This window comes from Peromyscus maniculatus, chromosome 19 (assembly GCF_049852395.1).
Source record: "Peromyscus maniculatus bairdii isolate BWxNUB_F1_BW_parent chromosome 19, HU_Pman_BW_mat_3.1, whole genome shotgun sequence".
Classification (NCBI taxonomy): Eukaryota; Metazoa; Chordata; class Mammalia; order Rodentia; family Cricetidae; genus Peromyscus; species Peromyscus maniculatus.
The window spans coordinates 1,920,200-1,944,107 of NC_134870.1; the positions used below are offsets into that span (position 1 = coordinate 1,920,200).

The 23,908-nt window shown below is 49.0% G+C and overlaps 1 protein-coding gene and 1 long non-coding RNA gene across 7 annotated transcripts in view; one reads left to right on the forward strand and one right to left on the reverse strand.

Annotated features, from left to right (window-relative positions):
* Positions 1-2,920: 2,920 nt before the first annotated feature.
* Positions 2,921-7,395, reverse strand: LOC107402752 (uncharacterized). 3 transcript variants are annotated; one of them, XR_001579963.3, is made up of 3 exons: positions 6,335-7,395; positions 5,733-5,915; positions 2,921-3,525 (listed from the first exon to the last, which is right to left on the reverse strand). It is a non-coding gene; the product is annotated as an uncharacterized LOC107402752 (long non-coding RNA). The 3 variants fall into 3 exon arrangements; XR_013045967.1 differs by having other exon boundaries at positions 5,733-6,234; XR_013045966.1 differs by having other exon boundaries at positions 5,733-7,395.
* A 241-nt stretch (positions 7,396-7,636) lies between these two features.
* The window catches only part of Gata6 (GATA binding protein 6), a 34,248-nt gene continuing 17,976 nt past the window's right edge, over positions 7,637-23,908 (forward strand). The window contains exons 1-6 of one of the 4 annotated variants that reach the window (XM_006989471.4): positions 7,637-7,792; positions 9,103-10,250; positions 14,240-14,406; positions 17,985-18,110; positions 19,336-19,423; positions 19,505-19,608. In XM_006989471.4, the coding sequence (XP_006989533.4) occupies positions 9,140-10,250; positions 14,240-14,406; positions 17,985-18,110; positions 19,336-19,423; positions 19,505-19,608 (1,596 nt within the window). In that variant the 5' untranslated portion in view covers positions 7,637-7,792; positions 9,103-9,139. Of the gene's footprint in view, positions 7,793-8,339; positions 8,634-9,102; positions 10,251-14,239; positions 14,407-17,984; positions 18,111-19,335; positions 19,424-19,504; positions 19,609-23,908 lie in introns of those variants that run through there. The other 3 variants (XM_076554722.1, XM_076554724.1, XM_076554723.1) reach the window with 3 other exon arrangements.

Consider the following 23,908-nt stretch of genomic DNA (forward strand, 5'->3'; position numbering starts at 1 on the left):
GAGGTTTGCTGGAGTAGCAGAGGAGGCATGGGTACACTGGCATTCCCTGGCCCTCTTGGACTAGCTGCCTCTTCTGATCCCTGGAGGCTTCTGTCCATGAGGATTCAATCAGCCTCGGCTGGCTGGCTGGCTGGGGTGGAGGGCAGGAGGACTGTCTGTCAATCCTGGGAAGCTGCAAGCACTCAGGGTCTTGAACTTTATCAGGTTTGAATGTGTGATTGTGAAAGTAAAGAGCAGAGAAATGACAGCACTCAGTAAATCAAAGAGAGAAGACCAGGACTGGAGGACCAGAGGAAAACAGTCTCTGGGCTCAAAAGGGGCCGAGAGCTGGCCGAGAAGAGAGAGACTTTCACAGTTACCCTGGATCTGCCTTGAGAAGGATACATCTCTTTCACTATGTCTTATCTAGAGAACAGTATGCTTTGTCAAGGGTTGGAAATTGTTTTAGAACACACAATGGAAGGAGGAAGAAGAGAAGGACCAGAAAGAAAACAAGGCTGAAGATGTCTAGAGTGGCCTATGATGGATAATGTGCTCTTGAGACTGGTGTAACTCAGCCTTAGCACATGCCTAGCATGCGTGAGGCCCTGGGTTCCATCTTCAGCATTAAATAAAGAAAAAAAGGGGTTGGGGCTGGAGGAGGTAGGAGAGGAAAAAGAAACTCACAAAACAATAATGAAAAATTAAAGTGGGATAAATCTCCTGCAATACTAAACTGGAAGATACAAAGCTTGAAGTTCCTCTGGTCCCCAATGTCTCCCCCAATCTCCTCTGCCTTTCTGATGGCTGGGTCTAACTCCCTTCTGTCTCCAGAGAGGAGCTGGCAGGGAGGGCTGTGGTGGAGGACTGGGATTCTTTTTTGAGAAGCCTCCAGATTGCTATCTTGGTCCTGCAGAAGATGTTGGAGTCTGCTGCTGGCATTTGCAAGGGGGGAAGAAGGAGGAATGTCTCCTCTTCAAAGGCACCAAAAGCCAGCAAAGGGTCCATGTTTGCCTCACCCCTCACCCCTCACCCTCTTCCCTACCATAATGCAATAAATAAAAGTCCTGGTGCTGGTACACAGAGGTCTCAAAGCAGCTCCCAAAGTCAAACAGTAGTGCTTTCCTGGGAATTCATTCAGTACAGGGCAGTTAGGTCACATATGAAATTTGGTGCCGTATATGTGAAGGTGTTAGTAATAATTCATACAACTTACCATGTACCAGCATCACTGCCAAAGTTTTTAGTCTTTGCAATGATCCCCAAAGGGAGTTCCTCCCTCCGTCTCTCCCTCCCTCTTCCTCTCTTCTTTTTCCTTCCTTCTATCCTTTCTTTCTTTAATTTTTTTATTACATCTGTGTGTGCATGTGTCCTCGTACATTAGCGGAGGTTAAGGGGAAAGTTGTGTGAGTTGAGTGTCTTTCCGTAGTGTGTCTCAGGTCATTGGTTTATCTGGTCAGCAAATGCCTTTGCCCTTGGCGCCCCAACCCCACGGTGGTCTTTTGTTTGTTTGTTTGTTATTCTGGAGACGGGTCTGACAGTGCAGCCTTGGCTCCTCTGGGCACAGTGGATACAGACAAAGTCAGCACACCCCGCTTGTTCTTAAGCCTTTTTTACTGAAGAGGGAACTGGAACGGAGAAGTTGGGTGATTTGCCCACCTCACACAGAAAATAGATGGTGGCAAGTATTAAGATCTGGCATGGTAGCCCCAAGTCCGGGGCTGGCCCAGCGGCTCTTAGAAATTCCCTAATTTATGAGCTAGAGGAACTTGCAGACTGGAGGATGACTGTAATCTAAGCACCCTTTTAGAGAAAGACACAGGGGTGCTTGTGGGGCTTTGCCTAACCAGCTCTAGAGAGGTGCCGACCTTCTAGACTGTGAACACTCTGAGCTTGGAGCTAGCTAGTCTCCATTTCTTCTCCCTGCAGTGAGTACTCAGGACGTGTTCTGTGGGTGAGTGGCAGGAAGCTGGAGGGCTGTGCAGCGGCAGACAAACCCTTTGGTCCTAATTCTCCGCATATTTGCTACATAGCTGAACGGAGAGGTCATATTTCTGAGTAGTAACTTTTCGTGGTCACTCCCCCCTCATTGACTCAGGGATGGCATTTATAATTTAGCAAATCTCTCAAAACCTCATTTTTTTCTACTTCCCTTTCAATCGCTTCCTGCCCTTAAAAAAAGAAAATAAAATGGCAAATGCTACTCAGCAGGGAGGAAGGGCTCGAAGCTGCCTGGGCAGTGGGATCTGGAGCCCAGAATTCATGGAGCATGCACTCACTCTCAGGAGCCGCAGGTCTAGCTCATCCCATGGGCTGGGAATGTGCATTGCTTTCCTGGGAGCTGGTTCCCTTTTCTTTCCGAGGCTTCCGTGTCTCCCCCTTCACAGGCTGGCTAGAGGGTAAGGCTATGTGAAGAGGGTGTTTGGGAAGGAAGCTATTTGGAAGGGACAGGAAAAAGGGGTGTCCATAATCTCACCCCCCAGTGTGACACACAGAACGGGTAGCCCGGGGAACAGACAAGCCCTGTCCACAGGACTCCAAAGGACTCCGCTGTGCCTCCAGCCCCACAACCTTTCAGCCCTTCTATTTCAAAGCACCAGAAAATATCAAAACATTGTCTGACCACCCCAGCTACATCTCTCAGTGCTTTCAGAACCATGAGTCCAGAGCATGCTCTCCTGTTTCACCCTTTGAGAGGGAGGTGGTGACTTTGGCTGGCCCACAGCCCTGGGCTTCAAGTAGCCTTGCAGGCTGTAATTAATCGTGACTCTAAATTCTGCATTCCACCAAACCAACCTTGGGGAGTCTATAACCTTCCCACCTGGGTTCAATCCCAGGGTGCAAATCCACCACCACCAGGGGGTCAGCTCTGCTCCCGACCCCAGGAAATGAGGAGTGCCTCTCTGCTCCTAAAATGAACCATGGGGAAGGTAGGCAGGCATGATTAGGCTTTGCATTTATTACTTAGTATTAGAAAATAATAAAAACGACAGGACAAGACTACCCTTGTAATTCCAATACTCCACAGGCCTGAGGTTTGAGGATCATGAGTTCGAGGCCAGCCTGCCATACATCATGAGAGAATTTGTCTCAAAGGAAAAGGGGTGGGGGAGGGGCAAATTTAAAGCTACTTTGGGTTTCCATGGCCTTGGTTCTTCCGCAAGCTTCTCAGGAATGTTTTAGGTCCCACTGCTCCAGGGACCTCAGTGACCCCCTCCCAAGGCCTAGCATCTCCAGGCCCGGGACCCTAGACACCTAGACACCGCCTCAATTGTAGCCACAGGTCCCAATGGACCTTTGAGGTCCTGATCTCAGGGTGTCGGACGCAAGCAGGCTGGGGAGGGAGCCCGGCGCCGGCGTGGAATTTCTTTATCGGGATTCGAGAGCCGCCAGCTCTGCTTCTTCAAGCGATCCCAGAGAGACACCTTTCGATCTTTTGTCAGACATCTTGGCCCTTAATAGCTAAATTTATTTGGTTTAAAGCGGCGATGGGAGACGTGGGGAGGGAAGATCTTTCGTCGGTCATTGGGTGGCCCAGATAACAAGCTTTAAGAGAGAGAGGGAAGAAGAAAGTAAAAAGGTTAATGGCTGAGGGTGGGCCGCGGGCGCCCAGCGTGGGGCTTTTACGGCGACCCTCCCTGGCTCCCCGCTTATCGCCACCGCGACTTACCGCCGCGTAAGAAGTACATTAAGTCACGTAAACAGCGCGCGGAGAGGGACGCCACCGCGGTGACCTTTCGGGCGGCCGCGAGCCCACCGCGGCGTTGGGCTAGAGGCCGCCGGCCGGGGTCACCCGGGTCTGGGAGCGCGCGGGGCAGGGTCCCTCGAGGGTGTGGCTTGAGTCCCACCGCCGGAGGCCAAGTGGGAAGGGGACCGACTCCCGGAATTGGGGAGACCTTCGTCTGCCACCGCCACCTGATCACGTCTGGAGCAGTTTCGCTTGTTTTTAGGAAATTAAGAATAAACGGGAGGAAGGGAAGGGAAGAAGCGGGGTTAAAAGAAAGGAAAAAGAGGAAGCACGGGGAAGGAAGGGAGGCAGGGGAGGAAAGGCGAACACAAGTCCAGAGCACACTGGTAGATGGCTGGCCTTCCGAGTGGGCACACAGCCCGTGCCCCTCCACTGGACTGGGACGCTGGGGACAGTGGGGAGAGCCAAGATGACCCGTGTCCTTGGGTGAAAGAGTCCCCAAGACAGAGGTATAGTGGACAAGGCTTTATACATGCGTATCTGCTTCTCCTTTTGGAGTGCGTGGGAATCGAACCCACATCCCTGATCAATAAATAAATAACTTGCCAGTGAGTTATAGCCTCAGGTTAATATTTTTTAATCTGATGTTCAAACCATATTTAAGACAGAAATTGAGTGTGTGTTCTCCCCCTCCCCTTCAGAAGCTTCGTGAAATGACGAGGTAATGAGCTTGAGTTTGCAAGGCTAAAGGTGTACAGCGACACGGGTCCAGGCCGGGGTCTGCCGGGCCCCCGAAGCCCCAAACACCCCTTCCGTTTCTGATATGGAGCCCCCGCCCCCTGCCCAGCTGGCTGCGGCGTTCCTGCTGGATCTGAAAGGCGAATGGTGGCGTGGCCCGGCCCAAATAAATGAGCCCAAGGGGACAGGCGGCGCCCAGAGCCGGCCCTCTTTCAAGGGTAGGAATATGGTTCGGTCCGGAGGGCCTGCTCCTCGGGCCCAAATAGTTCGGTGCGATTTCGTTCAAGATTAGCAAAGCCGGGGAGGGAAGACAGGAAGGGCCGGAGAAAAGGAATTGAAAAGAAAGAGAAAACAGAAAAACACTAAAAAGAAGCCTTCAGAAGCTATCTGGGACATGATGGGGGCCACCTCCAGCTCTTGGGGTTCCCTAGTTTGGGGTGCTCCTCTCCCCTGGGGTTCTGCAGGCCTTCCATTCCCCAGCAGCGTCTAGCCTGAGGCCAGTGGGGACGGCTTTGAAATGTGACTTAGCCGCAGGGGTGTCGTCACCAGAGTTGGTGAGTCCGAAAAAAGACAACTGGAGTCTCCAGGCAGCTCAGGTTTTTGTCTTAGTCAATCAGATGGGCTAAACAGTTTTATTTTTACGTTAACTGACATGATAAATTATTTTTCTAACCTATTTCTCGTTCGGAATGCCAGTTTTTGGGGTTTTTTTGTTTTGTTTTGTTTGTTTGTTTTAAGGTGAATTTTGTGGCCCTGGGAGGAAAAACAGTGATCTATCTTCCTCCTTTGTTTGGGGACACTACTAAAATGATTGGGGATGTGGAGGATAAAATTGTGGGTCCGTTCCCGAGCCCCTAGAGCCCGAACGTTGTCGAATCTGTCAATATGGGTCGGCTCCTCACCTCTGTCCCAGCGGCGCCAGGGCCAGTGTGCTCCCCAGGCTCGGCTGCCGAGCTCTGTTCCGGAAAGCAGATTAGTGGGGGTGGGGGTTGCTATCGTCCCAGGAAATTTACGCAGGATAACCCCGAACGTTCCAATAAAAATAAAAATAAAATAAAACCCGGGACAAGAATCAGGCTCGCGCTGGAGCTCGATCTCCCTTAGCCCTGAAGGCCATTCACAGCCAGGACGCCACATTTAGTTAGCCGAATCATTTATTATTTTTTTAAGCAAATATGAACTGTCGAAATTGCTTTTAAGATCAAACTTGAGACATTATTTCGGAACAATTGGACTCAAAGGAAAAATGATGTCTAGAGCTTTAATGAATTGCTTACAAATGAACTTCGCAGAACCCAGTCCGCTTAAAAATTTGGTCAGAACTTACCGAACCACCCCAAGCAAGCCGTTGGAACCTGCGGTGGGACTTGGGCCGGCCCGTGCCAGTCTCTCGTGGTTGTAACTTTCGATCGAACACTGGTTAAAATTTAAAGCCTCCGAATCCCACTCCAGCCTCTAGTCTCTCCGTTCCAGAGTTTTCTATCTTCAGCCTTTCAGAAAGGCAGCCGCGCTGAAGACACAGTGACCGGGGGAGGCAAAAATGAACGTGGTAAAAGTGACGCCGTTGGACAAGGTTTAGAGACCTCGGTAGCAGGTTTAAAATTCAGAAGTGTTTGGCCGCATTTTACAGTGAAGAATGAAAACGGAGAATTCTCGGTAACTTCCTGGATTCGGAGTCCCCCTCCCCCTCCAGCAAGCTCGGTCCCTTCTCCCCCAGCGCACAGGTACAGTTCAAGGAAAGAACTCCTTCCTAACCACGTCTCACACCTCCCGAGACCGTATTTTACAGCGCACCCACGTTCACCTCTGGACCCCAATCCTTTCTCCAACTGGAAGAATAACAAAAATAAATATCAAACGAAACTAAAACAACAAAAACAGCTCAAATGCTTTCAGGAAGTTCTGTAGAAAGCATTTACTTTGATTTACCTGGAGTGAGTGTGTAAAAATCCATTCCCACAAGAGAGTTCCTCCTGTTCAACTATCTTTCAGTGTCCAGCTTGTCGGAAGGAATCCTTTCTGTGAGCCCGCAGGAACAAGACGTATATCACCGCTGCCTGGGACGAGCAGTGCACGACTCGCTGCTGACAGATCGGCGCTGATAACCCCGCCAATGTTCGTTTCCAGTCCTTGGCCCGCTAAGGGCCCTATCAGTTTGTACACAGTTGTGATAACCATTTGGAGGGAGCGACTAAGGGGTGTGTGTGAGACTTGGGGGTGGAGAAACAGCGATCTCTCTGGGTCCCTAGTCGGTACCCTGCTCCTTCCCGACGCGTTATCTTGGAGTTACCTCCAGTCCAGGGAAAACTCAGAGCGAAAGCGACAGGGGTGTCCCGGGACAGGACAGTGTTTTCATCCCGCCACGGTCCCCAGCACCCCATAGATTTAACCTTTCCGTACACCGCGACCCAAAGGTTAGCTGGGGAATGTTGTCCTGAACTCTACAAAACCTCCCAGGAATTTAGTATATGTTTTAAGAGCAGGGGCGAGGTAGGAGTGTGCTCAAGGGCACCTTTCCCAGATGACACCCTGGATCCCAAACGGCCCCCACAACCTAAGCATCCCGAAATAGGGTCGTTGAGAAAGTTTAAGGTCGGTGACAGGCCACTGCGCGCGGGGAGGAGGGGTTTAATTTGGAGGGGGAGATGGGAGGGCCAGTTGGGCACTTTCCCTACTGACTTTAGGGGCGCCCTGACCTAGGGGGTGGCGCGCCGGTCCGTTAGCGGCGGCGGTCAGTGCGGGGCTACAAAGATCCAGCTCCCCCCGTGCCAAGTTTCCCTCCTCCTTCTGTCCCGGGTGCGACTGTGTGTGTGTGTGTGTGTGTGTGTGTGTGTGTGTGTGTGTGTGTGTGTGTGTAGCTGGGGACCCGAGGGTGAGTTTCTTTCACTGCTGGATGACTATGGGTCGCGCGCCAGGTCTCCCCCTTAGTGTCCCCGAGCTGGGCGCCCCCTGGGTGGACTCGCCCCCACTCTGGGGACGGGGCTAGCCGCTCAACCCACGCCCGCAGGCTGCCTAGCGCTTATTGTCTGCCCGGGCTGCGCGCTCCCCTCCCCCTCCCGTCCCCTCCCCACCCGCTTTTTTCTCCTCCCCTCGATCCCTCCTCCCTCCCTTCACCTCCGCACCCAGCAGCTTGTAGAGAGCAGTTCCGACCCACAGCCTGGCACCCTTCGGCGAGCGCTGTTTGTTTAGGGCTCGGTGAGTCCAATCAGGAACGCAGGCTGCAGTTTTCCGGCAGAGCAGTAAGAGGCGCCTCCTCTCTCCTTTTTATTCACCAGCAGCCACTGGCAGACCCCGGACTCGCGCTCTCCCGCCGGCGCCCTCAGCCTCACTCCGCGCCCGGGAGCACCCTCCGCCGCGGCCGTTCTTCACGCACGTCGCTCGCCCGAGGTTCGGCTGCTTCCTCTTTTGTTGGCCCCCTCTTCCTTCCAACCCTACCCGTCGCAGGCCCTTGGGCCTCTAGCTCTGCGGCCTTTCTCTGGCCGTGATCGGCTCCGAGGGTGTTCCCCTCCTTCTCTCCAGGAGGATTGCCGGGACTCCCAGGGTTCCCGGGATACCGCGGACCAGCGCCCCCCCCCATCACCCCCGTGCTTATCTGCCCGCAGCCTTATCTCCGAGTTATCTCAGCGCCAAGGGGCGGGAGCCCGTAGTCTAGAGGGCAGAGAAACTTCTTTCTTGCTATCTTGCCCGCGTCTGTGTGTGGGCATTAATTTTAGTGTGGTTATCTCGAATGAGCAGAAGCGATTTGGAAAAGCAGCCCGGTAGAGGCCTGCCTGGCTCCCCACCCCCTCCGAGTCTCCCTGTCATTCTTCCTGCTCGCCCCTTTGGGGTGGCCTCGGCTCCGGGGCAGTCTCACCCCCTCCCCTCCTGCGTTTCCCCTCCTTTTCTCTGCGCTCTGCTCCACCCTACTATGTCCAATTCCGGAACGATCTGGCCTTTCCCCCGCTGGGGTTGACTGTGGGGTGGGCCGGGGGGTGGCCTGGCTGGCGTGAGCGCGCGCGCTGATGACTGTGACGCGCGGTCTGTGTCTAAGGTGTGCGGTCAGTCGGCCTAGACGCGGCTGGGCGTGAGGCTTTGCCCGGTGGGTTTCCCGCACTACTTCCCAGCCCCTGCGCCTGCCTGGCGTCCCACGTTCTCTGGGCTGGTGGCTCTTTCGGGAGCTCGCGTTGGATCGGGCCAGCGAGGTCCGGGAAGCTTTGAGAAAAAGCGGCGGTTTCGTTTTCGGGGACAGGTTGCTTTTGCTAGCTCTTTTCACGCGCTGAACTCTTTCTCACAGAGGCATCCCAGGAGAGGGGCACCTACCGGGAGGCAGGATGGGACATTGACACACGTGAAATTTTTTTCGTGTCATTGGTCTAGAGTTAGCCAAGCTGGGACAGAAGGAAAACCTCGGCCAGCTTTGGTCACTCCCTGGATCTGGCGCGCCTTGCTGAGGAAGGATGCTGTCGAGGGGTGGGCTAAGAGCAAGGACAGGAGTCCTGGGTGACGGGGGAGGACACCCTGGTCGCCGAGAACCCTGGGGTTGCTACGCAGATTTCATTCCCTGTTTTCTAATCCCCTCGAACATTGTGCAGACGCGGGATCTTTAAGGGATGCTCTAAGCTAGGAGAGAGATCGAGTGAAGCATGTTTTAGACTGTCCACGCTTTTGGTAAGCCCACTTTATCTGTCTTCCTGTCTTGTTCCTCAATCCCACCTCAGGAACCAAAAGTCAAGTTGGAGCAGCGCCGGACAGTGGATGGCCTTGACTGACGGCGGCTGGTGCCTGCCGAAGCGTTTCGGGGCCGCTGCTGCGGACGCCGGCGACTCTGGGGCCTTTCCGGCAAGGGAGCCCTCCTCCCCGCCTTCCCCGATCTCTTCCTCGTCCTCCTCCTGCTCCCGGGGCGGGGATCGCGGTCCCTGCGGCGCCAGTAACTGCAGGACGCCGCAGCTCGACACCCAGGCGGTGGCGGGACCTCCGGGCCGCTCGCTGTTGCTCAGTCCCTACGCCTCGCATCCCTTCGCGGCTGCCCACGGACCTTCGGCGCCCGGGGTCCCTGGCCCCGGGAGCGCCCTGTCGAGTTGGGAGGACTTGTTGCTCTTCACTGACCTCGACCAGGCCGCGACCGCCAGCAAGCTGCTGTGGTCCAGCCGAGGCGCCAAGCTGAGCCCCTTCGCGACCGAGCAGCCCGAGGAAATGTACCAGACCCTCGCCGCCCTGTCCAGCCAGGGGCCGGCCGCTTACGACGGCGCGCCGGGCGGATTCGTGCACTCTGCGGCTGCGGCGGCCGCGGCCGCGGCTGCGGCCAGCTCTCCGGTCTACGTCCCCACCACGCGCGTGGGTTCCATGCTGCCCGGCCTGCCGTACCTGCAGGGGGCGGGCAGCGGGCCCAGCAACCACGCAGGCGGCGCGGGCGCTCACCCGGGCTGGCCCCAGGCCTCCGCCGACAGCCCCCCGTATGGCGGGGGCGGCGCGGCCGGCGGCGGGGCCGCGGGGCCAGGAGGTGCCGGCTCCGCCACGGCGCACGCCTCGGCGCGCTTCCCCTACTCGCCCAGCCCGCCCATGGCCAACGGCGCCGCGCGGGACCCCGGGGGCTATGTGGCTGCGGGCAGCGCGGGCGCGGGCAGCGTGAGTGGCGGCAGCCTGGCGGCCATGGGCGGCCGGGAGCACCAGTACAGCTCGCTGTCCGCGGCGCGGCCGCTGAACGGGACGTACCATCACCATCATCACCATCACCCGACTTACTCTCCCTACATGGGTGCGCCGCTGACGCCCGCCTGGCCAGCCGGACCCTTCGAAACGCCGGTGCTGCACAGCTTACAGAGCCGTGCGGGAGCCCCGCTCTCGGTGCCGCGAGGCCCCAGCGCAGGTGAGGATCGCCCAGTAGTGTGGGGGTGCTGGCCAGGGACGCTGGCGCGCAAGGAAAGGCTGTTTACTAGATGTCCACCTGGCCCCAGCACAGATTTCTTTGTAAGTCAGTGGCAGCATACTCAGGCTAGCAGCGATGATGTGGGGATGCTCTTGTCCAGGAAAGTGGGGGAATGAATTCACATCTATTGCTTCAGGGCCCTGGGAGGGCACACAGGGGCTCTTCACGAGTAGTTACGACCGGGCAATAGAGAAAACATGCACTTTAGATATGTGGGGTCAGAGCTCTGCATGTGTCCTGATTTGGGTGAGATTCCAGGACTGTGTGCATCAGATAGACACGTGGACATATTCAGCCTCATAATTCAGTGCCTAGGTGAGGAGCTTCTTTGGACGATAGGGCAACCAAAGCCCTAAGGTCTAGGCATCTGCTTGGCATCCCGATCCCCTCAAGCAAGAGACCTAGATCAGCCAGCTGTGACTTCAGTAATTCTAAGGTTAGCTGGTGGACAGGGCAGGCCTTCAGGCTTGGCATTTGCTGGGTGGGACTGGGGTGTGTGTGTGCAGCTCTCACTTAGCCAGGCAGGGCTTTCAGTGTTTACCCCACCAAGTAACACCACACTCTTCAGTGCCGGGGCGATTTAAGCGTCCAGTGAGAAAACAATCGTCAACTACCTTAGAAAGACCTGATTTTGGAAAGTGGTCCTGCTGCTAGCCGGCCGGCATGAGCCAGACTTGCTTTTTGCCTCAGCCATCCTGTTTTAAGTTCCGAGTTCGTCCCTAGGTCCTCCTCGCTTGGAGTTGCACCCATTTCACAACTTTTTCTATAAGGAAAATAGTTGATTTTTTTTTTTTTGAGGGCAGTTAGTCAGTCTTAGGAACGAACAGAGGGACATTGGTCCATGGTCCAAACTGTCCTTCCTGGGAATCTTTGTGCATCATTCTGGGAGCCCCTCTCCACTTCTGTTTAGGGATAGTCCTTTCAGGGCCGCTGACCTGTTAGACTCAGCTTGTGCTCAGAAAATCTCGTGGTTTGAAAGTGGAGCCGCTGATCTAAACGGAGCCTCACTAGTCACACTGGGAGAGGCCAAGAGACTTGGAAAAGAAGTTTTCACAGAGTATTTCAGTCACACACACACACACACACACACACACACACACACACACACACCCCTTACTCCTGCACCTTTACTGCCGGGTAAAGAAGAGAGGCCCAAGAGGACCCTGTCGATGTGCCCTGGTGGCTTGGCAAGGCTTGATAGAGGAGGAGGCCGTCACCCTTCCCACAACATAAAGACCACGTTTGGCTCCCAAGGGTAGAGACCTGGAGACTAAAAATCTTCAAAGGAGGAGAAGGGAGTTGTGGCTTGGGTGTGGCGATTTTGTCAGGAGGTGGGTAGGAAGTCCCAAAGAGTTTGTGGGGGCAGGGTGCTTGCTGTCTGAGTGCACCCCACTGCTCTGCCTGCTGCTTGACACACCTTAACATTCTCTCCAAATTCCTTTTCTCTAGGCTTGAGCCTTGTCCCTTGACTAAGATAGCTTGGGCAGAGACAGAATCCCATCTTTAGATGTTGACAGCAATGGTTCCTTTGAGAAATGCAGTGACAGGCACCACAGAAGTTTCTTTCGGCTTTGAACTTAGTCTATATTTTCCTAGATTACCCCCCACCCCCAGTCTCTGGGTATTGCAGAGTTGGAAAAATCTGTATATGCAAGCAGGTTTTTTTTTGGGGGGGGGTTGGGGTGAAGGGATTTGGGGACATACTTACAGGGTTTGCAGTCTGCTAAGAAAAGAAGCAACTAAGGCAGAATTGGGTAGGAGGGTGGCCCCAAGTTTGATCACACGGGGCATTGCTGGGGCATTGCTGTTCCTTCACCTTACTCCTCCATCTCTGCCAGGATTTCCCTGTGTAGCCCTTGGCTGGCCTTGAATTTGCGGCCATCTTCCTGTCTCTGCAATTACTATTATTATTATGTTAAACCACATTTGGAGGCAGACTCTTAAGTTTGAGCAAACACCAAGGCTAAATCTTGAGTGCTGTGCTTTATCAATCTGCACAGTAATAAGCTCTTGCAAGCCTACTTCCTACCCCTTCCTTCCCTGCCTGGTGGAGAGATCTGAAGTAGTTCACACTGAGATGAGCTGTGGTTCTCACAGTCCCATACCCTGGCCTCCCTAAGCTCCTACTGAGCAGAGTTCCAGTCCTTGGTTCCAGGAACCACACCTGCTAGGAGTCTGTCACTTCCCAGGAGCTCCCCAAGGAACCACTTAGGACAGAGGTGCCAACTTCCAGCATAACCAGATTTTATAATTACAGTGCATTTTCTTTTGTCATTTTAGAATTATTGCTGTCTGGCCCTTGCGGAGAGGCAGAAAAGGAGTGAGAGAATTTTTATTTAGTTAAAAAAACAACCTTTCTAGAACTTGAAATTTTATCTCTGGGGTTCCAGAGGACTGTGTTCTACCTAGGGCAGTCTCTAGGGAGCCCTTTTTATTGTCCCTAGCCCAGTGAAGGAGGCCAGACCTCGCTGGGTTTTCCAGGGAATGCCCCACTCTAGAAGAGGGGCTCTCTGATAGGTAACATTTTAAAGTCAACAGCAAAGACAAATGCCTTGTTTAACTTCAGTGTCCTTGAAGTCCTGAGTATTTTACTGATTGCCGTGGTCAATAGTGGCTTTTAGGGCGGAGAAGAATAAATCTTTGTGATGTGTTTTAAGTTCCAGTGTCCCCAGGATAACTTTGAACTCACTTGTGTGGGATGTTAGTTTCCTTTAAATCTAAGACATAACTCTAGAAATGAAGGACACTTTTTTTTTTTTGGTAAGGTAAAAATTAATGGTGAAAGCATTTTAATGCTAAAACCATATTTAAATATCTTTACCACATTACTGACTGTAGACACAAACTCTGAACATCAGGGAAGCCAGGGGTATAGAGGTCTGCTGGCAGGATACTCTTCAAATAAAAGGCTAAAGTGCGATGTTTATTCACTTTTGTAAGTGACTCAACTGCTTCTCGAAGAATGTCAAATTAGAGCATTCAAACCCTCTGTAACAGAGATGGCTCCACACAGTAGACATCATCTGTTTTTACAAAGTCTATGTGTAATAGCATTTAATTTTAGAGAGTTGAAGTTCTTTCATACTTAACCTCCTTGCAGGGAAATAGCAGATGTTATAATTTCTGTTAATTAAGATTTTTTGATTTGTTTTTAATTATCTTTAGGTTAATTTCAAATTCCAAAAGCTAATCACATGATCTGAAAGATGGAAACCTATATTTAAAATATATATTTAAAATATGCAATCTGTTAAGAAAAAAACCGTAGAACCATATTTAAAATAGATTTTAGATAGAAATCAGAATATTTCAGTGTTAGATCCTCATGACATGAAAATAAAATGTAGTCTCCATGCTGAATAACAAGCCTTTTCCCTCCTGGAGAAAAACCTTCATTTTCTTATTTATAATTATAATTAATTGATATGAGTGCTAATAACAGTATTTTAAATATTTTTAATGGAAGAAAAGACATATAAGATGAAATGTGATGGGCACAGAAAATGCTTTTAAAAATTATTTGAGATAACAAACAGGCGATGACTCTTGGGTATTTGTGGTTTTAGGGGAGGCCAGCAACCCGTGAATACTGCGCACCTCGCTTGGGTTTGGTCAGTTGCATTTTATAATTAGGACGACCTTAGTTTTTATCTTAGACAGTCCGGGAAGAGCAGTAAGGCGACCCGAGTGATCTTCTCCAGATCATGTCATTCTCAGGGCCTCTGACTTCACTGGGGTTTCTACTGGCCCCCTGGGGTGACTGGAGTGTGGGACAGTGGTCAGCTGATCCAAGGCCATCAAGGCCAGGACTTGGCGCATAGGGGACCCTGAGGCTCCTCCAGCTTCTGACCACGAATCTGGGGACATTGGAGTGTGGTGGACACAGGGCGGGTGATCTCACCGGCCTCTGGTTCTCACTCTCCCTACAGACCTGCTGGAGGATCTGTCCGAGGGCCGCGAGTGCGTGAACTGTGGCTCCATCCAGACGCCGCTGTGGCGACGGGACGGCACGGGCCACTACCTGTGCAATGCGTGCGGCCTCTACAGCAAGATGAACGGCCTCAGTCGGCCCCTCATCAAGCCGCAGAAGCGTGTGGTGAGTGCCACAGCGGGGTGGGACCCGCAGCACCTACCTCCACTCCCCGCCCCCCAACTCCGGGAAGAGAAAGGAAGGCCCTTGGAAAGGCCGAAAAGCAAAGTGTGGCTGGTAGCAGTCTCTCTTCCACTCCCTGACGCAGCGATTGAAAACACTAGGCAGACTAGTGTCTGCTGATGAATTGCATCCTCGGCCCCTGCGCTGCCTCTTTTTATTTTATTTTTTAAATTACAGATATATATTTACCTTTCTTGAGATATTCTTGGCCCGTGTACAGAATGGATACTCAAGAAATTGGGGCTGCAGGTAACATTCGCAGAGCGAACGTAGGCCAGGGAAGATGGGCTTTGTGTCCTCACAGCTGATTTCAGTACCTGAACAGTTAAAGGAAGGACTGAAAGCCCCGCTCTTCCGCGGTCAGCACAGCCTAGTTCTGCAGATCTCCCTTCCTTGGAGAGCCTTTTTAGCTCCTGATTCCTTTTAAATTGCCCGGAGTATGGTGAAAATGTATTTGCTCAAACATTAGTTATTTTGAAATCTGGCTGTTGCTGAGAACGGCACAGAACTTGAGCTTCTCAAATTGTGAACTTTCACCAATTCAAACATATTTACCGTCTTTTAAAATAAGTATGGGGAGTTCTTAATTTTTCTGGGATTAAGCTCGTGTAATCATTTGTTAGGACATTTAAAGCTGAAATGAAAAAGAAAAAAAGCATTCATGAACTGCACCTTAAGGCCAAGGTTTGTCTAGCTCCAACGGATAGTGTTCTAAATGCCATTTAAAGTAGATGCTTTGCAATTAGATGCCAGACATCTTAAGGACCCAGGTAATTTATTTAATTGTTACACTCTAATTAGCAGAACAAACTCTATACATGTTGTTTGTGTTAACTAGATTAGGGCGAAATTGCATCACAATGTAAGTCTGACACCTTAAGGAGAGGTAATTAGTTTTATGATTGTTTTGTTTTTAATGCATTTAAAATAAAGTAGGTATGGTTAATTTAAGTGGAATGTGCTTTGCCTCCTTCCAGTTCCTCCAGTTTAGGGTTTTCTTTAAAAGGTATCCTTAAGTTCAGGATGTGACCATCTCACCGACATTCGTAATCCTTCTGTATTTTATTAAAAAGAAAGTAGTTAGAAAATATTCCAAGGAAGTTCTTGCTTTCATTTACCAGACAAAGTTTCATGAACAATGAAACTACTTTCTGGAGGGAAAGCTTTATTCATGTGGAGTCCTAGTTGAGCTCTGAAAGGTAACATCTTTTTTTTTCAAAACTGAGCAAAAACTTGGTGTACTTGTAGTAGCTTTTTCAGTTCTTGTTAAATTACAAGTTTGATCAACTAGCAACTGTAATTAGATAGCACCATTTATTTCATACATTTACCAGAAAAAAATTGTTATCTACAAGAAAAACAATTTAAATGTTTGTGAATCAATTAGTTTTCTTTCTGTGGCAGGTGTCTTGGCAGTAACCAAGGTCAGCCAATACGCTTTGTGAATGAGTTATAAATGATAGCAATCGTAGGGTGTGCCACTATCAATTAGTTCTCCTTGTGGGCTTATAGTTTTGGTGGGTCTGGCTTAGTTCTCAGAAACAGAATATTGAATCCCAGTTTGTTAAGCCAGCAGGACAGAACCAATCACCGTGAATCTGAACTTGTAAGACATTGCAAAATAAGAGATTTATGGTGTAGCTTGAATTCCTTGTCACTGAGGAATAGAACTGAGGTTGCTTGTTACAAGGAACTTTTATAACCTGCTCACCTTCATTTCACATGTTTATGGAGACTGCCTTCACTTATGATCTGCAGTTGACAATCATAAAGCTCTTTGTTATAATGGCAAATTCTGATAACAGTTTTGCTCCACATTGGCTCCAAATTCCACTGGAAACTGTCATAAATGGCTCGTTCATAAAACGGTCATCTTCCCCCCTTACTAATTTCATATTTATGGAGAGAAAGGAGTGCTCACCTAGAAATTTTTCTCTCAACCCCAGAGAAGCGGGAGAGAAAAGCAGCTGTTGGTGTGTAAGGTTTTGCTAATGTTTTTGCTGTTGTTATAGCAAAGCAATTTCTCAAGTAGTTCTATCATCCAAGTATGTTAATTTTCACCAAATTCTGAGAATTATTAGCTCTGAGTTCTTAGAAATGTTGCAGGGCTAAAGAGTTCATGAAAGTGCCTGTGACTTCACAACTTGATTATAAAGGATGCTAACTTAATAGAACAGATATGAGCTATAAATGCAAAATCCTATTGGATCATTCATATTTGTCTTCAAAGAACTTGGAAACCTGATTCTCTGACCCATGAATATCCAATATATACCCAACATATCTTTCTATTCTTTATAAAATGAATTGTCATTTTTCTAAAATGAATTGAAACTGGTAACCGTTGGAGTTCGTCACTTAAAATTTGCTTTGATTTCCACGTTTTCAACTAATATATATGCATATATACTAATATATTAATTATATATAAGATGTGGTCTTGGCACAACTTGTTTTTAGTAATTTTAAACAATTTATATTTGGTAATCTAAAAATAAATCATGTTTTGTCTTTCTTGGAGAGGATTATATTTTTCTCACTTCCCTGACTACCCCTATGTAGTGATTTGGAGGAAATATATTCCTTCAGGAATGTTAGAGCTGGAAACGGTAGCGTTAGACAGGGCTTGCCCTGGTGGTACCAGTTAATTATTTACATGAAGAAAAATCGGGACAAATAAAAGTGCGTCAGCGCCACCATCTACAAGGCAGTGTTAACACTGAAAGACCACCATCAAATGTGCTCTGATCTTTTGTAAAGCAGGTACCACAGAACTCAGGCATCAGGATGACAGTTACAGGTGTGTTTCTTTATTCAGATCCCCAGCTTTTCTTTCTCACTCATCTTTCTATTTTTCCCTTTATTATTATTTTTTTTTTTTCAAGGCAGGGTTTCTTTGTGTAGCCTCGGCTGGCCTAGAACTCAGAAACTACCTACCTCTGCTTCCCCAGTGCTGGGACCAAAGGTGTGTGCCACCCTGGCCTGGCTCTCACTCACTTTTATGGTTTCTGGTTGATTTTTTTCTACATATGCCTGAAAAATAGATGTAGTTATCCCTAATTCTTAGTCGTCCTAAGTTGTTTATCAACACTGGTGGCTTTGATTGTGTTTCGTGACTCACATCTAATATTGTGGCAATATTAGGCTTCAGGTGGTTGTATTTTTGGTATGTTCTAGAATTTAGCTCTGTTTGGGGCAACTTTCAGGAAATCTGACTCCCCAACAAGAATACATGGAAACCTTGAATTCTTGGAGGAACAGCCACCATGAGAACATGCGTGACTCTGTGATAGCTTTGCATGGTCAGTGTACAATTGCTTCCAGGTTATTTTATAACCCTCAGTAACAGGCGAGGGCCGAGAGAATCTCATCTGTGGGATCAAGCACACTACACAGACCTCATGTATAACTGGAATCCTGTTTGTTTGCTTGTTTTAAATAGGAACATGATGTACATATAGAAGCATTAGAATATATAAAGTCACATTTCTCTACTTTGTGTCTTATGTGCTGTTTTCCAGCCCTCATCACGGCGGCTTGGATTGTCCTGTGCCAACTGTCACACGACAACCACCACCTTATGGCGCAGGAATGCCGAGGGTGAACCCGTGTGCAATGCTTGCGGACTCTATATGAAACTCCATGGGGTATGCACTTATTTCATTTATGAATACAGACATCTAGCACCTAGACTGTGTATTTTCATTTATACGGCAGAATCAACAAGTGAAAAAAAGGTGTAAAAGGATAAGAAAGTGAAAAACTGAGTGTGTATTGTGTATACGCTGCATTGAATCCAAGCTGCTGTTAATGTGCGCTAGCTCTTTCAGCCACCGGGGAACCAAGAAATAAAATGCACAACCAACTTCTGACACTGACATTTTTGGTAAAACATTCCAATTTTAGAAATGTAAAAATGAGCCGGGTGTGGTGATGCATGCCTTTAATCCAAGACAGCCAGGGTTACACAGAGAAGCCGTATATCAAGAAGAAAAAAAGAAAAAGAAAGAAATGTAAAGGGTACACTTTAGAATTGATAACAAAATAATGATTACTATAGATCTTAAACTTTAAGAAATTTGAAAAAGTTTTTTTTTTCTGAAGTTATATTTGATATCTTCAGTTAGAGCCTATACTTCATTAAAGGACTGTAGAGGTTATTATAAATCTCAGTCTTTGGTTCGGTTTTTTGAGACAAGGTCTCATTCTATAGGCTAGGCTGACCTTAAACTCACCAGCCCAGGGTGCTTCAAGAATCCTCCCGCCTTAGCCTTCTGAGTGCTGGTGTTCTAGCCACCAGCCTGGCTAATAATTAATGGCTCAGTCTTACAAAGGAAATAACCTATGTTGTACGGAGATGGTATTTGATCTCTTTTAAATAAGGATATTAAATGTAAAGATTCACACAATAAATATTTTCTCTATAATTAATGTTATTTCAGATATAAACAAAGTTGAAAATATCAAATTGTCCGTAGTAAACTACATTTTTTCCCCCTGAAAGAATCTCTATTTTTTGGGTGGGGGAATCTTTACGCATTTAGAATATATATAATATTTATATATTAATTAATATTAGCATATATATAAAATTAGGATGAAATTTATACCACAGTCTTTAACTAATAAGTTTAAAGCTGGAGCTGGAGCTCAGTGTGCTTTCCTAGCATGCCTGAGTCCTTAGCGCTGAAGAAATGATGACTCACTCTGGTGCTGGAGATGGAACCCGGCCTCATGTAGCCCAGCCATCGTCTGCCACTGAGCTGTATTCCCAGGTTCTTTCAAATGAGGGCTTTCAGTACAGAGATCACATCTTTTGTCTGTGTTTCCTTCAGTATAATATACTTCGGTCTTTTTGTGGACATTTTTAAGGTGCCTCGACCACTTGCTATGAAGAAAGAAGGAATTCAAACCAGGAAACGAAAACCTAAAAACATAAATAAGTCAAAAGCTTGCTCCGGTAGGTATAACAGAGTGCTGTTTTCCCTGGAAAAGGTTTTCCAGTTTGACAGCAGAGGTACTCAAGGCTCATCTCTTGCAGGTAACGGCAGTAACTCTGTTCCTATGACTCCAACTTCCTCCTCTTCTAACTCAGATGACTGCACCAAAACCACATCTCCTTCAACACAACCGACCGCCTCAGGGGTAAGTGTAAAACAGCTGAGGGCTCCTGAGAAGACTGTCTTAAATTTTATCTTATCAGCAGTATAATAATCTGAACCAACAGTCTAGTGAACTGCTACCTAAGAATAGTTTTTAGAGGAAATTGTATTTGAATGTCAAACGAAATGGCAGACACTTAAGTACTTTACAAACCTCCTAATTAAGATCCAGCATTTTTAGTGGTTAGATTAGTCCAAGAAAGAAGCGTGGAAAAGATTCAGATTGATTGTATTTACGGTCCCCCCCCCCCCCCCCCCCCCCCCGCATTGTTTTGTTGTTTGAGACAGGAGTTTTCTGGCCCTGGCTGTTCTGGAACTCTTTGTAGACCAGGCTGGCCTCAACTCAGAGACCTGCCTGCCTCTGCCTCCTGAGTGCTGGGATTAAAGGTGTACACTGCCACCCCCAACTACATTTCCTTCCTTCCATCCACTTCCTTTCCTCCCTCCCTCTCTCTGTCAGTCACTATGCATTCCTAACGTAGATTAGGAAAGTACATGGAGGCATCTATGGAGCCCAGTTTTATTTTCTCAGATCGGCGCAGGTCCTGGGCTGTCGTTCTCACTGTTCTTCCTGGAACCCTTGCCCTCTTGCTGGGAGACCCTGCTGCCTTCCCATGAATTCTGACGCGTTATTTCAGCAAATCATGCCTGCCAGCTTCTCTCACTGTGATGGGAACTTGGTTTCACTCAGAGCATTTTCTCACTTGTCTCTAACTCCCCTGGCCTCCCTCAACTCTCAGTGTCCAAGTTCCACCAAAGACTTTTTACAGGCAGGACACACTAGGTGATTGAATTGATCTGAGATCCACCCCCAGCCCTCAGGTGGGACTCTACAGATGTGTACAGCCAAGATTCTCCCCTTTCAGCTAAGACCAGACTAGGAACAAAACCCTTGTTTACCTAGTAGCTGTTGGCTACATTTAGTTTGGCCCTGGGTTGTTTAGGGCACTTCAAAATACTGCAAATTTCCAAGCCCCACCCTGGATTATTTTAGTCAAAATTTCTGGGTGTGGGGCCTAGAAATTTGTGTTTCCACACAACAGCCACAGGTAAAACTGCCGCTGCCCTGGCGGGCCTTGGGGACTGCAGATGGGCTTTCTGTCTGGGTCTTACCACAGTCACAAACCCAAAGTAACATATTTAAAACACTACTCCATATCACTTCTTTGTGGACCAAATTCCTTTGATGAAAACAGGTTTAAGCAATCAACCGTTCTGCACATGCACGGAATTGTCAGAATTAGGAAAACCGTAACTGGCATACAATGCATCCCTATAAACATTGGTCGAATGGACGCGGGGGAGAGACTAACGCTAAGACGAGAAAAGCTTTTACACTGCATTTTATATTTGTCTGAGACAGGGTCTCAGGCCTGTGGCAGAACTCTGTAACCAAGCTTCCTCAAGGAGCTCCACCTGCCTCAGCCTCTGTTGGGACTAAAGGTGTGAGCCATGCTGCTCAGCCTTCCAGCTGGTTCTGTTTGCTGCAAATGTTAGGTTAAAGACGGTTTTGAGCTTTTATAAATGTGATCAGTAGTGTGTGCACACACGTGTGAATGCATGCCTCTGTGTGTGTGTGAGCATGTACATGTCACACTCGTGCATGTATCTGTAGTATTGCAAGTGTGCATGATATATGTGTGGGATATTCATGTGTTCACCATGTATGTATGCCATGGTACACATGTAGAGATTAGAAGATATCTTTGTGGAGTCTGTTCTCTCTACCTCCTTGTGGGTTAGAGGGTAGAATTCAGATAGCCAGGCACTCAGCGGGCACCTTTACCTGCTGAGACATGTCTGCGCCTGTATAAATTAAATCGGATTGTTGCATGCAACTCCAATCATCCGAAGTGGTAAATAGATTTTGTTACTTGTTGGGAAATGAAAGGTTAAGAGGAAATGAAAGGTTAAGATTATTTAATCCTCCTCTCCTACCCCCAGTCTTCAGATTATGTAGTTAAATGAAGCAAAATGATGTTTTGGTTTTTCTGGGGTATTAAGGAGCCGCCAGCCCCAAGTTACCTTGGTGAAAGTGGTGTCCAGTTTGTGTGGCAAAAGCTTAGTTTGAATGTTAATGTGGAGGCTTCTGTGCTTGCTTGGGGAGTAGTGTTATTGTGAATGGAGTCTTTTGCTCTTGTGCTTTTGTGATGGAAAATTCAAAATTCCTCTTGATAAATCTAATCTGCTGGAAAGAGAATGAAAAGCCGAAAAAGGAACCTAACTGGATGAGGGTCTTAGGAACTGTGGTCTGGTTCTAAGCTTCTGTTAGTGTCTTGGGTTAACAGCAGGAGAGACCAGCACCTTACTAGAGACTGGGAGGCGGAGCAGTGAGGGTTTTATTGGGGACTCCTGAGAGGCCCTTTACAAGGCTGCAGGCCTGCCTCCAGGCTCCAAGCTCTGGAACTGCCGTGGGACCTGGAGAGCCCGTAGCAGCTAGGGTGAGCTGTAGCCCAGGGCTGATGAGGTTGGAGCTCATTAACAGCATCTCCCATCTGCCCGGGGTGGGGTTGATCCTTCACTCTACTCCTGGCCAGCCTGCTGTGGAGAGCAAGGGGTTCATTGGTGCCCCTTGGCCCCTTAGCACTTCCCAATGCCTTCTCTGGCTGCACTCAGCTTTTGTGTGTGTGGAGTGAGTGGTCAGTGTGGCAGCTGAGCAGCTGTACACAGGATGCTGGGAGTCACCCGTGAGTAACTGGCAGAAACTTTTGTTTTGTTTTGTTTTTCGAGACAGGGTTTCTTTGTGTAGCTTTGGTGCCTTTCCTGGAACTCACTCAGTAGCCCAGGCTGGCCTCAGACTCACAGAGATCCACCTGCCTCTGTCTCCCGAGTGCTGGGATTAAAGGCATGCGCCACCACTGCCTTGCTGGCAGAAGCATTTTTAAAGGGCGCCTGTGTTGACAGGAATGTGTCTTTTTCCCATCTGGGCCACAGTGTCTGTTGTTTAGCAGCTACCTCTGACTGACCCTCCACAGATTCTAGGAAATACTGACTGTAGTTGAAGAAAACACGAGATTCCCACGCAAGGCTGTCTGGTGTTACATACAATGTCTTCACCGGCTTAGGGCACAAATCTCAAAAGAATGGGGCCCCCTTGATTGAGTTTCACTGCTGTCTGTGATGACTGATACAGTAAGAACTCACTGTGTGTGCTGGTGGGGTTTGTAACGAGACAACTGGACTGTGAAATGAAGGGACAATCAGGCTTAGTCTCTGTAGCTGGTGGGGCTGGAGCTGCGGCCCCTCTGCTGAGAGACGGGAAGGACATGTCTGCCTTTCTCTGGTTATGAGACAAGGAGGTCAAGGAGGTCAAGGAGGTCACTCGGCTGCAGCGCCCCCACCTCATCTTCTTAGTCTCCCTTCAGGAAACCGGTGGTGGCCGAACTGGTGGCGTTTCTAGCTGGCTTCTTACCTGTGGACCATTTATATGGGCACCAGGTTCCTGGGATCTCTTGGCCAAGGGACCCCGGGACCAAGGGAACCAAGGGACAGCAAGGCTGCCTTGTCTACTGCTGCTAACACGAGCCATACCCCAGGTCTTTCCCAGCAGCAGTGGAGTATGGAAGGAGTTCAGGGTCACACTAGGTAGGCAGGCTTGCGTGATCAGCGGTTTTCCAGCTGGCCATCATACTGCCCATCCTTTACATTTTTTCTTATTATTTGGGAGTACTAGGTTTTGAATCCAGGCCCTTGTGGATGCTAGGCAAATATGTGATGTCCTCAACCCTTTTTCTTTCTTTCTTTCTTTCTTTCTTTCTTTCTTTCTTTCTTTCTTTCTTTCTTTCTTTCTTTCTTTCTTTCTTTCTTTCTTTCTTTCTCTCTCTCTCTCTCTCTCTCTCTCTCTCTCTCTCTCTCTCTCTCTCTCTCTCTCTCCCTCCCTCCCTCCCTCCCTCCCTCCCTCCCTTCCTTCCTTCCTTTATTGGTTTTTTGAGACAGGGTTTCTCTGTGTAGCTTTGGTGCCTGTCCTATTTCTCACTCTGTAGACTAGGCTGGCCTTGAACTCACAGAGATCCACTTGGCTCTGCCTCCTGAGTGCTGAGATTAGAGGCACATGCCGCCGCCGCTGCCGCCGCTGCCTCAACCCTTTTTCTTAAGCAAAAATATTCATTTGTTTATTTTTTATTGAGGCAGGGCCTCATTGTATAGCCCTAGCTGCCCTGGAACTCCCTGTGTGGACCAGGATGGCCTTGAATTCACAGAGATCCACCTGCCTCTACCTCCCAAGTGCTGGGGTTACAGGTGTGGGCCACCATGTCTGGCCTTTAAAATGTGTTTAAATTGAG